Below are 16,572 nucleotides of genomic sequence, written 5' to 3'. Positions count from 1 at the left end.
GCTGCATCCTGCATGGCAGGGATGTCCAGGGGGCTGGAATTGAACATGCAGAGCAAAGCAAAGGAAAATCAGGTGGGAACAGCATGTTAGGGGGGTCAAAATGCAATGAATTGATTAGAGGCTTCAACCTGGCACAGAGACTGCACATTGCAGCACTGTGGAAATGTCTTTTGCAAGCTGCACTCTGTCTTGGACTGACCCAAACCACAAGCCAAGATGCCAAGTGACCTGAGGTCTGAAGGTATTCAAAGCCCCAGGCAAGATGAAGGGTTGGCAGCAGAGACTTTACCCAAACCTTTATCCTGCTGTGCTGCTTAGAACAGTTCAACTGACTCAAATAACTCTATCCAAATTTCTGGCTAGGGCACAAGGCAAGAGAACCAAAACCCTCTGCAGCCTCTGCATCTTATAAACTGAAACTGATGTTGCCAGGTAAGGAAATATCCAACACTGATGGTTTTCCAAACCTTCAATTTGCAACAGCCAGAGAGGATGAAATTAGAAAAAGGAACAGAAATGGAATGAGTGAGCAAATGGGCAGAGGGGAAGAGCAAAGCCAAGTGCAGAAGAAAGGGCCAAGGATAAAACTCAGAATCTCAAGTGTCACCCAGATTTCTTCATTTGGATGTTTAGGTCTGTTCAAAATAGCCTCAGCCAAAGGAATTTAGACAGATTTACTGATGTATTTGCTGAGCAAATGCTTATTTTTATCGTGTTTTTGCAAACGTCTCCTAAGAAAAAGCCTCAGCAAGGACACATGATCCATGGCTTATGCTCTTCAGCTCTACCAGAAGTCCAAAAGTTTCTGAAGCAAACAGAAAAAAAATCCAGCCGAGATTTTCCAACCTCATTTTTTCACTGTGTTCAAGAAAAATTAAGCAGCACTTGGAGAATCCTGATCACACCAAGGAGAACTTATGATTCCTGGTTGCTAGTTCAGACACCTACAGAGGTTTAATGTGTGTTACATGTCTTATACTCCAGATGTGCTCAGGAGTGCAAAACTCTGAGCTTCTCCTCTGCTGACAGCCCAAATATCTCACCTTTTGGTGAGGAACCTCCCATTCAGGAGTTCCAACATGCTCACTCCATCCTCCCACTTGAGGACATTCTCTGCAGTGTCTGGACTCAATTAGATGCTGTTTCCTAAAGCCTCAGATTAAGGCACATTGTGCACAGCTCATTTCTTTTTCCCTTCCCCAGCCCACAAAAGGCCAAGTCAGCAGTTTCACTCTAGGGCCATGTCATCTTCATTCCTCTCCAAAGACAGCTGAAATGACATTTTTTTTCCCCATTCCCCACAATTGTTATCCCAATAGTGGGAAATGGAATTACCACAACTGGCTACAAACCTGGTTTTCTGTAATGCCTGGAAAACTCCAGGTTTCTTGGATGTATATTTCTCTCAGTACAACATAAACTAAAAGAACAATAACAAATGATCATCTGGGCTTTGTTTGCTTTCTTTTCTCACCCACTGTTGATCATGCCCTAAGATTGTAGCTTTGTTTAACGGTACTGGATGTGTTTCTCTTCCCTTGCATATACAAGCTCTGATTTGTTATGACTCAGTGGTTGCTCCAAGAACACAAGTGAATCCTGAGCTAGATACCTTGGTTTGTTTTTGTAGGGTTGCTCAGACACATTGCCTCTCACTACTCAAACATACAAGTGCTCAGGGAATGAGAAAGGAGCAAGAGGACTAGGGGAAAAGAAATCAGACAGGAATTCTTAGCCTTCAGTTGTCCTTGCATGGAGAGTCACAGGCAGAAGTGAGATGTGCTGTGTGATGCATTTCTGCCAGGCTGTGTCCCATCAGAGCTCTGCTCCCTCAGCCAGCTGTGCCCAGGGCTGAGCTGGGAAGGTCATCCCAGGGAATGCTCATCCCTTTCCATGGGGAGAGACACACCAAAGCCTTGATGGACTCTCCCCAGAATCAGTGAGGATTTCAGCTGTGCTTAGCAGGGGTAAAAGTGACAGGATGATCAACAAGAGCTGCAAGTGTTGGGTCTCAGTGATCATAACTCAATGCATTTCCTCTCTGAAATCTTGTCAATATGGAAGAGGAATGAGGTGTCACATGTGGAAATTACCCTCTACCCACCTCCCCCAAAAGCCAAATCTTCACAGAATCATTCAGGTTGGAAAAGTCCTCCAAGACCATCATGTCCAACCTGTGACCCATCATCACTTTGTCAACTAGAGCAGAGCACTGAGTGCCATGTCCAGTTGGTCGCTGGACACCTCCAGGGGTGGTGACTCCACCACCTCCCTGGGCAGTTCCAATGCCTGACAGCCTTTTACATAACAAAATTCGTCCTGATATCCAACCTGAACCTCCCTTGGCACAGCTTGAGGTGTTTCCTCTCATCCTGTCCCTTGTTCCCTGCAAGCAGAGCCTGAACCCTCCTGGCTGCACCTGGCAGGGAGTTGGAGAGAGATAAGATTCCCCCTGACCCTCCTTTTCTCCAGGCTGAGCCCCCAAAGCTCCCTCAGCCTCTCCTCACACGACTGACTCTCTCTCTTTCTTTCCAGAGTGCTGATGAGGTCAGTCCCCAGAGAGATTTGCTGGAAGACACTCACTCACCCTCCCACAGGAGCCCAGCACAGATCCCTCTCGAACACAGGCACTTGGGAATGATGAGCACAGCCCACGAGCAGCCGATACACGTAGGTCCTGGACAGCGCGGAGAAACGAGCGTGGAAGCTGCTGGACACCCGATGGGCACTCAGGATGCTGCTGGGACAGAGCAGAATCAGTGAGATGGGCAGAAATGCCACACACAATTCCAAAGGTTTTGCCTGGTCACATCATAGAGATGAAACATGCAATGGATTCTTGGAGAAACTGCATTTCTAGTTAGTTAAATATCACTGAATGGTTTTGGGTTGGAAGGAGCTTAAAGATCATCCAGTTTCACTGCTATGGGCAGGGAAATCTTCCCACCAGCCCAGGTTGCTCCAAGTCCCATCCAACATGACCTGGAACACTTCCAGGGATGGAGCAGCCACAGCTTCTCTGGGCAACCTGAGCCAGTGCCTCATCACCCTCACAGGGAAGAATTCCTTCCCACTATCCAATCCAAACCTCCTCTCTGCCAGTGTGATCATCCAGTTTCACTGCTATGGGCAGGGAAATCTTCCCACCAGCCCAGGTTGCTCCAAGTCCCATCCAACATGACCTGGAACACTTCCAGGGATGGAGCAGCCACAGCTTCTCTGGGCAACCTGAGCCAGTGCCTCATCACCCTCACAGGGAAGAATTCCTTCCCACTATCCAATCCAAACCTCCTCTCTGCCAGTGTGAGCCATTCCTCCTTGTCCTGGCACTACAGCTCCTGACAGCCAAGGATTTGCACCTCTCAACGAGAATTCCTTCCCACTATCCAATCCAAACCTCCTCTCTGCCAGTGTGAGCCATTCCTCCTTGTCCTGGCACTACAGCTCCTGACAGCCAAGGATTTGCACCTGATCTCTCAACGAGAAGAAGGCATCAAGCACACAGTGACTGCCTTGGGGCCACCTATCAACACTCTGGGGCCACTCACACCACCACAAGAAGGGAAAACCAACCCGTTGTGAAATGACAACAAACAGTGTGTGATTTCCTGTTGCACAGTGAAACCAACACCTCACCCACCTCACCCAACTGCACTTCTCACAATCAATCAGGTTGGAAAAGACCTCTGAGATCAAGTCCAACCTGTGACCTAACACCACTGAGACACTAAGTGCCATGTCCAGTCTTTCCTTAAACACCTCTGGCAGAGGGCACACATGTTCCTAGCCATGGTTAAGGTGAGAAGCAGCAACTTCCAAGCAGGCAGCCTCCCTCAGCTCCAGGTGAGGAGCACATCTTACAGCCCTGTGCCCTCCTCTGCTCCAGACCTGTGTCCCCAGCTGAGTGGGAAGGACTCTCCCAGCAGCAGACACCTCTGTGCTCACTCCCAAAGGCAGCTCATGGCAGCAGATGGAGAGAGCTGAAACTAGGTCACTTCCCTCCCACCTCCCCCCACAACCTCCAAGACAGACAGGACTTGGCTGTGGTGATGAAAACAAAGGTGAATCCCACCAGGAGTGAGATGGAGTCTGACTGAACCCAGAGCTCCAGGGAACCCTCTCATTTCACATGTGCCTTTGGGAATACTCATGTCTACTCATCTTCCACTGACTCCAGGCAGTTAGCTCAAGAAACACTTCAGGGGCAGCTAAACTCCTCTGCTTTCTTCTATAAGCACCAAGGAGGAATTGCCCTGATTCTCCAAGGTGATGCCACCACAGCCATCACACACAGAAGGGACAGAGAAAATACCTTTCTCCCTGGCAAAGGAATCATGTGCTTAGGGGAGTTTTGCCAGCTCATGTGCCTCTGGCTCACATCTCTTCACTGCAAAGGCTCAGACCACAGAAGAAGAAATTAAAGCTGAGCCACAGGCCTCCACCAAGATTTGCAACAACAAGCCCAGGAGATTGCTTCACTGCCATAAACTATCAGGAGCAATGCAAACTACATCCTCCAGGCCTGCAGGAGGCTGAACCCAGGACCTCCAACCTCTTCCAAACACAGGATTGTAATTAGCACATTTATTTCCCTCTGCCTTCATGCCTCCACAAGCAAATCATCTATCTTCAGCTCCTCTTGTTAACACTTCTATGATTTTGATTAAATAACCAGCCTTTTAGGGTGATTTTCAGTGAGGTCTATTCATGCCCACATAATTTTTCGATGCAGGATCCTTTCCTGCCCCTCCTAGCAAATGGAACTGCTACCAGAGGTTCCTTTTAGCTAGGAATGTCTTCCCAACAGCCACAGTTCAGGCCTTGTTAAGATCCCATTCATGACAAATGGGTAAATAAAACCTCATGGAATTCTTTACCTTCCCAACAGAGCCTGAATTTCAGAGGAGGCTGAAGGAATAAAAGCCCAAAGACATGTAAGAAGAAATGGCAATGCATTAGGCACAGAGATGTCCTCCAGAAGTGCATCCTCCTCTCCCCACTGCCAACAGAAACCAAGTGGCAGTTTGCAGGAAGTGGGAGGAATCTCAGCTCTGTCTTGTCACTCAGACAACTTTTACTGTCTGCTTACAAAACCCAAGCCAGAAACAGGAGCTGTGAGTCTGCTGCACTCCCAGCCCTACTGAAGGCACAGCAAAGTCCTCCTGAAATTACCCCAGGTATGAAATACACTCTGATCCTTGAGGACAAGATCCTTCCACATATGCTTTGCAAGTCTAAAAGACAGATCAGTTGATAGAAGAGACCCATCACGCTACAAAGAAGGTTATTGTGGCTGATGGTACAGTCAGCCAGCTTGGAATCTTATTTCCCTTCCAAGCTCTGTGGACAACAATGTGTTCTCACAAAGATCTCTCTCTCCATCACCCCCTGCTTGCAACCACATGAAAGTTTGGAGTTCTCTCTTCAGCATTAGGAGAGAATTCTTCTTGGCAAAGTCATGTTTCCAGAGGGAGGGGATGGCTGCTGAGTGTGTGGAGACTCATACCCATCACTGGGCTCCTTAATGGAAAGCAGATGAACCATTTCTGAAAGGTTCAGCCTTAGGGAGAAGGGAAAGTGCATCCTGATAAACTCTAACTGAGCAGGGCTGGATTGAATTCTCTCAGAAGGTATCACCTCCTCGAATGGACCTGTCAGATCTTAGTGTGAGACAGAGAACTTTCCCCATCTGTGAGATCTCACTGCTGCTTCCTTTTGGAGATGTTCCCTGGCTTAAAGGTTTCCCCCTGTTTGCTCCTGGACTGCCCATAACTTCAACCACAGATCTGTCTCACTCCCAATACTGAGTGCTTCAGGATCCCAACAGCACTTTTAGCTCTCTAGGACAACTTAGTCCATTAAAGCTCAACAACTTGTGTGTTGCAAGACTCATCTCAGAGGACAGAGACTGAGATTCAGTGGTTGGTGACATACAGAACACACTGATCATTGCAGTGCTATTCCCTGTGAAATCAGCTCGTTTTGCTCCCAAACCTTAGGCTTCTAAGGAAGGAAATCAGAACTATGTCCTACTTCATGTTCCCTCTTACTGCTACATCATCCAGGAAGGGTTTGACTTTCAGGGTGTAGATTCTGCCCTAGTTTTCAGTCTGAGCGAAATCAACAACCAAACCCCAAGACAAGGCAAATTCTATTGCAGAATATTGTGTTTATAAATGACACAGCAGCCTGGAGAGAAATAGCTCCAGCCCCACCCCAGAGCAGCTGCTTTAGGCTCTTTACACATATGTCAAAGAAGGTGAAAGCTGTCAAGGGACAGAAACTCAGCTTGAGAGAGATTTGCTTTGTGGCCTCTCACTGCAGAGGAATTGAGCTGCTACTCCAAGAGGCCAATGGAGGAACTGGATTTGTGAGTGGAAAAGTGTCAGTCCTCTATTACCATGCTAATATTCCACCCTAGGTTTGGGATGCATGACCTGACTTGTTACTGGATGGTTGTCCCTGGGGTGTGCAGGAAAAGGAGTGAAATCAGAACATGCTTTTCCTTCAAGTTCCCACTGGGAAACCTTTGTCTTAAGACTCAACCAGCTCTGGAAACTGCTAAAATAAGGCTGTGGGGGAGAGAAAATTCCCTTATGGATTTCTGGGGGCTGACATTCAGGCAGTTCTAACAGCAGCCACACAAGCTCAAGCAGCACCACAGCATCACCCACTGCCCTTAGGCTGAGCTCACCTTCTCCAGGAGGGTCTCATGTAGGGACAGCAACACCTGAGCTAACATGGACAGCCAGGAGACTCTTAGGATCAAAGGGGAAGAGCAGGGTGGCCTTATGCTGTTCCCAAAACTGTCTGGGGGCTGTCAAAGGAACTGTAGACACCAGGGAAAAGGGTCAGCTAGAACATCATAATAAACAGCCACTAACAGGAACTTTGTGCCTCTAGAGATAAAGCTCTCACTGTGCCTTCCTGTCCTCTTTCCTGAGCTCAGATTCCAAAGATTTTACTTCCTCTTCCCCTTCCCCCTCCGATGGCTCCCCTGGTGCTTGCCCAGAGGTGAAGGAATGCAGCTGGCTCTGAGGCAGCTCCTGCTCCAGCTGAGATCCCACAGATAAAAGGTCCCACTGCGTTGAAATAAATGCAAACATCACTGACACAGCTCCAGAAATGCTGCAGGAGAACACTGGGAAACCCAATCCTGAGGCCATGAGAGCTACAGGCACTAACCACTCGTTTGGCACAGACCCACAGAAGGGACCTAAGTGGATCCCAGTCACAGCACACCTTGCTGCAGCAGCAAGTGCCAAGGCACTAGTGCCTCACACACACACTCATGACCATCATCAGCATGGGCTGGAATTTGTCCCCTGGAGTCACTGTGCCCTCTGGATATGACCGAGTCCCTCAGGCTAACACAGCTCCTTGCATCACACAGGGTATGGTCTAGGGAATGGCCACTGGAGCAGAAGCTGATCCCTCCAGCACATCTGATTCACACCAAGGCAGTACAAGCCCTGGAGCAACTTGGGTTGGGAACTGCTGAGCACCACAGTGCATGAAAAATCTCCTGGGGAAAGACTAACCCCATCACTCATCCCTCAGACCCCAAACTGTGTGAGCACCTGCACATTCAGAGCTGGATTCCTGGTTCCCCAAGTGCTGCAGAACCAGAATCCTCTCCTGCAAAACCCACCTGCACATTCAGAGCTGGATTCCTGATTCCCCAAGTGCTGTAGAACCAGAATCCTCTCCTGCAAAACTAAGAACAGACTCAAGTATGATGTCAGGCATCAAATCCCCATCTTGCTCTGTCAGCATTTGGGTCAGGCCCTGCTTGACAAAGAGGAGATTAGAAAATAAAGCAGCCTGGGTGAAGCATGGAGCACTCCACAGCCATGTGTCATTCTTACCATTATCCCTTCACTGGAGTGGGGAGGGCTGTGCTTTTCTGCCCAAGATCCTTACTCTGGCACAAGGAATTTGCCTGCATAATCTTCCTTTCTGGTCATGCCACCAGACATCAGTAATATGAAGTGGAGCCTCTGAGTAATCACCAATTGGCATCATGAATCCAAACTCTCGTGCTCACCTAAATACCTCCTATAAACCACCCAACTCCTTGCACAACGCTCTGAAGTGCTTTGCCACACTCCACCTGTGCCTTGAAAAGCTCTTAGTTTGTGCAAATAAGACAAAGTAGCTCAGGAAAGAACAGAGCACAGCAAAGCTGCTGGCAAATGGCACTTTGATTCCAGGACACAGCACAGATTTGGCTTTTAGGCTAAAAATCCCAATGTTTCATTCAATTTACAGTTTAACCATAAAAACACACCAACATCTGGGGAAGAACACAGGAAGAGTTGACAGAGAAACTCCACAACAACTTAGGAAGCCAAGCAAAGAACATGAAATTCAACCCATCTTTGAAAACTTCATGTGGTATACTAATTACTCCTGTAATTAATCACATTCCTGACAGGAACTGCTGGTTTCCTGATCATTTCCTAGGTGTCATGCAGAGTAAACTCACTCTGAAATGCTGCAAGAAATAATGACTGAAAGTTGACACACCAACGTTGTGATGTGTGAAACTGGAGTCAGCTCAGGGATTCAGCATTTACCTGGTGACACTCATCTCTCACAACTCCTCTTGTTTTAGGGGGAAAACATTCCCTGAGGGAATGGCCTGAAGTTGTGAGGTTTGAGTTGGGTATTAGGCTCTGCCCCCAGAGGGTGTTTGGGCACTGGAACAGGTTTGGGTTGGATATTAGGCCAAGGTTTTTTCCTCTAGAGGTGTCTGGGCACTGAACAGCTCCCCAGGGCAGTGGTCACAGCCCCAATGACAGAGCTCAAGGAGTATTTGGACAATACTCTCAGGCACATGATGAATTCTTGGGGATATCCTATACAGGACCAAGAGTTGGACTGGATGATCCTTCTGGACCCTTCCAACTCTGAATATTCTGTGGTACCAGCATAGATAATCTCTTAACAACAGTGGAGGAACAAGACTGCTCTGTAACATGTCATGGTAGCAGCAAAAACACACATGTGCAAGGGAGTAGTTTGTCAACATGGAACAGGGAAAACAGAACACCCTGTGGATGACAGGGACAGATCATTGCTGCATCTCCTCCCTTTTCCATGGGCAAAATGAAAGGTTTTGGACTTGCCATGAACTCACCGGATGGGCTCAGGCCTGAGGTGGTAGTTCAGAGTGTGGACAAGCTGTTTCTCAGTGAACTGTGGCTTCCCTGGTGGCCTCTGGATGTCCAGGTGAGCAGCGTTGCAGAGCGCGTGGACACCGGTGTCCGTCCGGCTGGAGATGTGGAACTTGATGGGAACACTGGGTTTGAGGTTCTCTGCTGCCTTCTGAAAGCCAACAGGAAAGGAGTCATCAATAATAGACTCAGAGCCAGCTAGGAAAGACCTCTTCCTCACTGCTAACCACATGTCTCCTTATTGCTCACACAGAAGGAATGGGGAGTTTACTGTGGGCTGCAAAGTGATGGAGAGGAACCTGTTCAGGGCCCTTCTAGCACCAGTGGCTTCTCACCTTTTGTCCTGAATCACCTCAAACAACATCCAAAATGCCACGTGAGCTTCTTTATGTGTACCAAATGAAATATAAAATATTCATCTCCCTATCCTTTGCTTTGTCTCATTGTGGGAGGGGAAAGAAGGCAGAGGATTAGCCCTTTAAACCCAAACACTCAGTGCTATGGACCAAAGGCTTAAAGGGATGGAAACAACACACAGGGATGTCTAAATGACACTAGTCAAGGTGCCTTGAGGAGCTCAGGCTGCAGCCTGAAGGGTGTAGAATAGAAATCAGAAGTTCTTTTCCATCCACAAGAGGAGCAGAACAACACATTGCCATGGGCTGAGCCAGGGGAGCACAGCACTGAGGTAATGCACTTATCAGTCCCTCTGAGAAACACCAACACAAACAGAGCTAAGAATCAAGACACAGCTCTCAAAACATAGCAGCAGTTGACACTGAGCTACCCCAGCAGGAACAAATAACCACAGGCAGACAGGAGATGGAATTTACATGTATTTTTCCATACATTCCCTATATATATTCCTCAGTTGCATTAATGCAGGGCTGGGCTAAGCCTCAAGAGTAGTTTCCTTCAGGAGCCAGAGCTGCCTTCACATTCAGGTGATGCCTCACTGAGGCCAAGACCTTTGCCACAGCAACAAGCAGAAAACAACAAACATTTACACCATCAATGAGTTCAAGCTTATTAGAGCCAAAAGGCCCTAAAATTACACTGCAGCTGAGATGCCCTTTGAAAATTTGGCAGCAAAATGTAATCCAACAAGCTGAAATTTACTATTCTACATCCTCTAGGTCCTGCATGGATTTTGGCATGGATTTGCTGGAGGATCCACCTGTGGCTCAGATTGGTTTTTTCCCTTTCCCAACTGTTCCTCCCCACATAGTTGGCTTTTATCCCCTTTTATTCTGCCTTTCCCTTTTGCCCACTGGCTGGAAAAACAACAACTGGGTGAAATACTACAGGGTCCTGCTGAGGAAGTAAACGAAGTAAACAAAATCCTATTGAAAGAGTCATTAACAAGGTGTGTTTTAATCAAGACACACATCAAAGGGTGAGCAGAAGAGATGCTCACACAGTGCTCCTGTGTGAGGACAGGCCCTGAGACAGAAAACCCAATGAAAAGTGCTACAGAGAATAAGTGAAACATCTGAAAGGCTAAAAGAAAAAAACCCACAAAAGGAAAAAAAACAGATGAATGACTAGAATTTTCCTTCCCTTTCCCATCCCACTCCTGAGTAGGAACCCAGCAGTGCTCTTTATTGCATTTTAATTTGGTACAAGAGCCAATAAAATTTGAACTGCTGACTCACAAATACTTTCCAGACTCCTGTTTGAGCAGTCAGGATTTTGGGATCTCAGGAATGAACAGTTAACATGCACAGGGAAGCAAGGAAAAAATGCACCCAAGCTGCAGGGACAGGCCTGGGAAACAGAGCAAAACTGACCCAAACCTTTTCCCTTCCTAATCCTCACACTTGGAGTTCACATGTGGTTACAATTACTGACAAAAAACCCTTTATTTATCACCCTTAAGCAGAGAGCAGCAGACAGAAATGAAAGAGCTTTCCGCAGCAGAGCTTGGCTTGTGCCTCAGCAATTTGTCTTAAGGCAGGGGATGATTTTAAGAGCAAAGTTTCTGAGCTGATGTTTGGGTTTCACAGGCTCCTCCCTTCCTCCACTCTCTTCTCCCCCTCCTTTCCCAGCAGACAAAAAGCAGCCAGTGGAAACAAGAGTTCAGGCGGAGAACAGGAGAGAACAGCAGCCAGTGGAAACAAGAGTTCAGGCAGAGAACAGGAGAGAATATGGAAAACATCCTCCTTGTTAAGGGCCTGGGGAAGGTTGGATGCAGAACTCCTTTGGGTCACTGCATCCCATTTCAGTCTGGACCAGGATGGATAAGCAGAAAAGTTTTGGATCTCTTCTCCTCTGCTGGTGGGAGCTGAGCACTACTGGAAACTGGAGAGGAAGAGAGGATTGCAGACTCCAAGGAAATCTGCTGCTCAGCTCAGCCCATGAAGCCACCAAGGTGCAGGACTGAATGCCACATTCACCATCTCCCATTTTTCACACCACTCTGCAGAGATGACTGAAGGATTTATGTCCTCATATTCAAAGAGGAATGTGACCACCATCAACAACAAATCTCACTGTTTGTGAAGCTAAAAGCTTTGTTTCTGGATTCTTCCTCCAGCCAGGAATATATTCCAGAAAATACATCATCAGCTAATATATTATACAATATCAGATCATATACTATCAGCTGCTGTCTCCAGTTTGAGTCTTTCATTTCTATCCCATCCTAATTAATCTCCTTAAAGAGACATTGCTGAACCTCTTTGCAGACAGCTCAGAACTGACCCTTTCCCCTATGCAAATATCTCCTATCTGTGCCATCCAAAGTCCTATAGGCAGCTCATGGTTTCCTCCTCTGGTTCCTGTGTACTTTCATCTGTTCATATCACCCACACTGAAGTGAAAAATAAAGATGTACTATTTACATGTAGTAATTGCTTGGATAGTGACCAGTTTTTCCTGCTCTTTCAGTAAAAACAAGCAGCTTTTTCATCTGAGGAACTTCACTGCTCTTAATGCAGATCCCTATCCCATTGGGTGGCACTTGTGGAGTCCTAGGGGGCAAGTGAAGCAGGAGTTAAACACTTTACCCATGAGCTGAAAAGCCATAAAGATAAAGGAATAAAGGAGCTGGTTTGTCCTCTGAGAGCTCAGAGTTCACAGGTCTCTGCTCCCTCTAAGCCACAGAAACATGCAAATATCCTTCTCTTTTAGCAGGTGCTATGAACACCAAAATCTTGGCCTGGCACCTGCTCACTGAGCTACATCTCACCCATTTGCATTTAGCCTTTACTTCCCAGTCATAATCTTTCCATACACACATTCCTGGAGCAGCAAGAAGCATCCCAGGGTGCAGGTTTATCCTTCCAACACACCAGGGATGCAGGGCAAAGCATGACTTGTTCTCCTAACAGGTTTCATTCATTAAGCACTTTCATATTTTGGATGATGCTGAAATTTCCACTGCTGTGTGCCAGAATGATATGGATCCACATTCCAGATTGCTATTATTGCTCCCAGCTCACTTCCCCTCTCACTCTGTGCAAATGCTGCAGAGGCAAGACAAAAAACAGGCTCACTAATCTATACCACCTATGGCAGGGAAGCAAAAGTTCATCCACTTCTCTCCCTGAAGTCTAAATAAAATTTTAAAAAACCCCTCAAGGTAATCAATTAACCTCCCCTCCATTAGGAATGTTAGGGAAAAAGAAGTGCCTATTTCTCTTTCAGTGGAATGGTTATGGTTTCAGCATGTGCCAAGGCCTTAGTGGCACAGACACAGGGGATTTCCTGGGAGGCTGCTGGATTTATAAATCATTATGTTCTAACAAATAATCAAAGTGTGAGCTGCTGCTTGCAAGTCATCACAGCCTCCCTGACTCATTGGGCACTGTGTCACCTGAAACTAATTAAAAATACAACTCATTTTGAAGTAGAATAGATAAAAGTTGAAGGGAAAGCCAGGAGGGAAATGCTGAGAATGTGGATTCTGCTGCAACAAAGGGTTTCCAAAGCATCTCCTGAAATGACTATCAAAGCAGAGGTTGAAAATAACAGTTCTCTTGGTCCATTTTCCCTTCTTTCTTCCTCTTTTTTTTAAAGGATGTAAGGAAGAGGAGAGACAGAAGGCTGTACCAAAGCTGCCCTGCACAGTAAGGAGTTGGTGTATGTTCTTTCTCTCCTCTCCTCCTCCCTTTTCCTTTCATGAGGAATAATATCTGGCCTTAGCATGAGGCTCCTGGCCAAAACAGAGCTCTGTGTGGGGAAGATTAGCTTTGGGCAGTGTTCACCAGCACAATGGGAAACAGCACACTCAGGAGATGGTTCCAAGCAGACATGAAAGGGAAGGTAACTGCAGATCCCACAGCTCTTGCACGTGGTGTTGGTTAGCACAGGCAACAGCCACTCACCTTGGCAGAAGGTGCCACATGGGAGATCTTCCTCTAAGACTTGAGACTAGAGCATTTTACAAGCTTCCACAAGGAACTGGAGGGAGCCAAGTCACAGAGCTCAAACATCCCCATCTGGGGAAACAAGGTCTGGAATTTGTTTTGGACCCATCACTAGTAAGTTGGGCTTCCAAGTGCTTCAAGACAAGTATGTTGTCTCCAAGAAAGAAATAAAATGCTGTCTGCAAAGCTCACCCCCCTCAAAGATATATTAAAAGCTCCTTACATCTGCCTCAGAGCTAAAAACAAGGCTCAATTTCCTCCAGACAGTCCCAGGGCTCTGTTTCAGAGCAGCACTGAGGACCACAAAAATTTCCATGTCCTGTATGATGCAGCAACTTTGCAGTGACACAGGTAGACAGACTTTCTGCTCAGCCCCAGCAATTCCACACTCACACACCAACCAGCCTGTTACACCCTTAGTAAGACAGTTGATGAAACACAAGGCCTGCAGCTCCCAGGTTATTTACTTGCCTCTAACTGCAAACAGTTCTGAACATCCTTCGAATACAATGAGGATCTCATTACAGGTTTAATTTTGCCCTTCCCTTCAGTTGCCTTCCTGCCTTTGGAAAGCAGTGAAGTTCAAGGCTGCCCAGAAAAGGAGGAAGGAAGAGAAATTCCTACAGGCCCCAGAAGTTTTCTATTAAAGTTGCTTTAAGACTTCCCATGTGGTTCTAATAGACTCAGCAGTGCCCAGCATCAATACCACCACATGAAAGCAAAGCACATCCCCCAGAACTGGCCTGCAAAGTGCTGATACTGGGAAAAGACAACACCAAGTAAGTTGATGTTTTTCTTTTTTTTTTTTTTCCTTCTTCTTTTCTCCTCTAATCACCCATCATACCCATCTGCCTCTTAAAACAAAGTCCCTGGGATAATGCAAACCAACTGCTGGGCTCACCCCGAGTCCGGCGCCTGGGGCTGAGGTACTGCGTAGCTCAGAGGAGGAGATAAATGAGATACAAAGTCCTTTGGGCTCTTCTTTCAAGCTCTGCACAATATTTATCCACTTTCTCTGCACTGGTCTCAGGCAAGAAGCCACAAAAATACACTCTGAGAACTCTTATTCAAACCATAATTCATCACACTTTCCTTCAGAGGAGCATGCAGGAGCTCTCAGCCTCACAGGGTGTGAAAATGTCTTGGCTGTGGTCACACAGAGGCTGGAGGGGACAGCAAATTTGCTCCTGGCCCAGCTCTTGTGCAACTCTGCTGTTCACTGCACCAGGATTGCAGCCTGACTATCCCAAACACAAGTGTGATGGGCACATCACCTTCACACTGCTGCAGTTTGTCATCTCAGGTTAGACAGCCTGACCAGGACTGAGAGTTGAGTAACAGAAAGGTTGGCTGATAACACAGAGGTGTGATCTGACCTCAAGCAATCAGTGCCATCCCCTCCAATAGCCTCTTCTCTTCTAAAAATGCACAAGTTTCATTGGCACAGAATCAATCAGGTTGGAAAGGACCTCTGAGATCATCAAGTCCCAACCTATGACCTAACACCACCATGGCAACTAGACCATGGCACCAAGGGTCTCTCCTTAAGCTCCTCCAGGGGTGGTGACTCTCCATTTCGAACTTAATGATGTTTCCAAGACAAGAGAGAAAAGTAACACAGCTTCCTTCTCATTTCTGCCCTGCACTGGGACATGGAATTCACTAGCAGTTCGTCATTAAGTTACAAATTGATTACACAAACAAAAATGTGCTGAACATTTACCCTCTGCAAGTGACCCATTTGCTACTCATGGGTGTAACAGTGAGTCTCTTGCACTCCTCTTTCTAACTCACTCCAGGCCCAAACAGCATGAAATTCATCCTTACCTTCCAGGGAATCCCTGGGAGCAGCACAGGAACAATGGTAACAGGATCATACTTTTCCCACTGGCATATTAGAGCTCCAAAGGGAACAGAAACAGCACAGAACCATAGACATTCTGCTGTGCTTTGTTCTGCAAATATCTATCAGACATCCTCTCCCAGGAAAACACAACATCTAATCTCTAAATCCACAAAGCACTTTGACATTAGCTAGAACTGGGTCAGTTTAATGAGAGGCAAAGCCACAAGTCCTAACAAAGCCTTAAGTACCTTCAGGTGTGGCAGTACCTGAGCAGGGGTTCACAATCAGTTTGGCTCAGATGCTTCAATTTCAACTCTAATTGAAGAGTTCACATCTTTTTCAGGGTCAGAATCTGAACACTGACATCATTTCTGAACACTTAGATTTGAACTTTCAAGTGTTTAGCTTTAGTTTTCTATTCAATGTCAATCTAAACATAACATTTATCCTTGGTAACATCAGCAGCTCCACAATGTGACCCTAGAAACTTCATTTTAATGACAATACAATGAGAAGGACCTACCTCCAAATAATTCTGGACTCCAACCAGTGCCTGATCATTCCTAGTCTCCACCACTCCACTGCAGAGCAAAACAAACACAAGAGTTACTGACACATGGCAAGATTCAGGGATTGAACTGTGGGGTTTGGCACAGGATGGTGTTATTCTCTAACATCCTCATGAAGACAGGCACAACTCCATGAGCTGGAGCTGCACCCACACACTTTTAAATGTGAACAGACACAGCTCTGCATGTGGGATGCTGAAGGCCTGGGGAAATCCAAGCTCAGCCATCCTCCTGCAGGGCTCACAGGTTCCTTCTCCTGCATCTCTGGGCAGAGCAGGTACCTGGACACTGAGAACTGGCCACACCATCAGGTGCCACAAACCACCTCCACTGCAGGGAATGCAGCTCCTCCCTCCAGCCTGAGATGTCAAGTTTCCTTTCTTCTCTGTCCTTTGACGCTTTCTCTTTGCTGATTTTCTGCATTCCCTGCCCAAACCATCCCTCCCTCACACTTCTGTGCACAGCAGGAAGGAGAGTCCAGCTCCCTGCCTGCTCAGGAAGGGATCATCCCTCACCTGAAGGCTGTTCTCACCCATCCTGCAATCTCTGCCCTCACCCATACAACACCTGAACCCTGTCTTCACCTATCCCTCACCATTCTCATCTCT

General features: G+C 46.9%; 1 protein-coding gene across 1 annotated transcript in view; it reads right to left on the bottom strand.

Annotated features, from left to right (window-relative positions):
- Window positions 1–15,976, bottom strand: part of PUSL1 (pseudouridylate synthase-like 1) — a gene marked incomplete at both ends in the record, with an annotated part of 16,123 nt that extends 147 nt beyond the window's left edge. The window contains 4 exons of the mRNA XM_009070125.1: window positions 1–33; window positions 2,588–2,737; window positions 9,143–9,330; window positions 15,919–15,976. The exon at window positions 1–33 is cut by the window's left edge and continues 147 nt beyond it. Of these exons, the coding sequence (XP_009068373.1) occupies window positions 1–33; window positions 2,588–2,737; window positions 9,143–9,330; window positions 15,919–15,976 (429 nt within the window). The remainder of the gene's footprint in view (window positions 34–2,587; window positions 2,738–9,142; window positions 9,331–15,918) is intronic.
- Window positions 15,977–16,572: the final 596 nt, after the last annotated feature.

This window comes from Acanthisitta chloris, unplaced genomic scaffold (genome assembly GCF_000695815.1).
Source record: "Acanthisitta chloris isolate BGI_N310 unplaced genomic scaffold, ASM69581v1 scaffold16022, whole genome shotgun sequence".
NCBI lineage: Eukaryota > Metazoa > Chordata > Aves > Passeriformes > Acanthisittidae > Acanthisitta > Acanthisitta chloris.
This window is presented reverse-complemented; position numbering and strand designations above follow the sequence as displayed.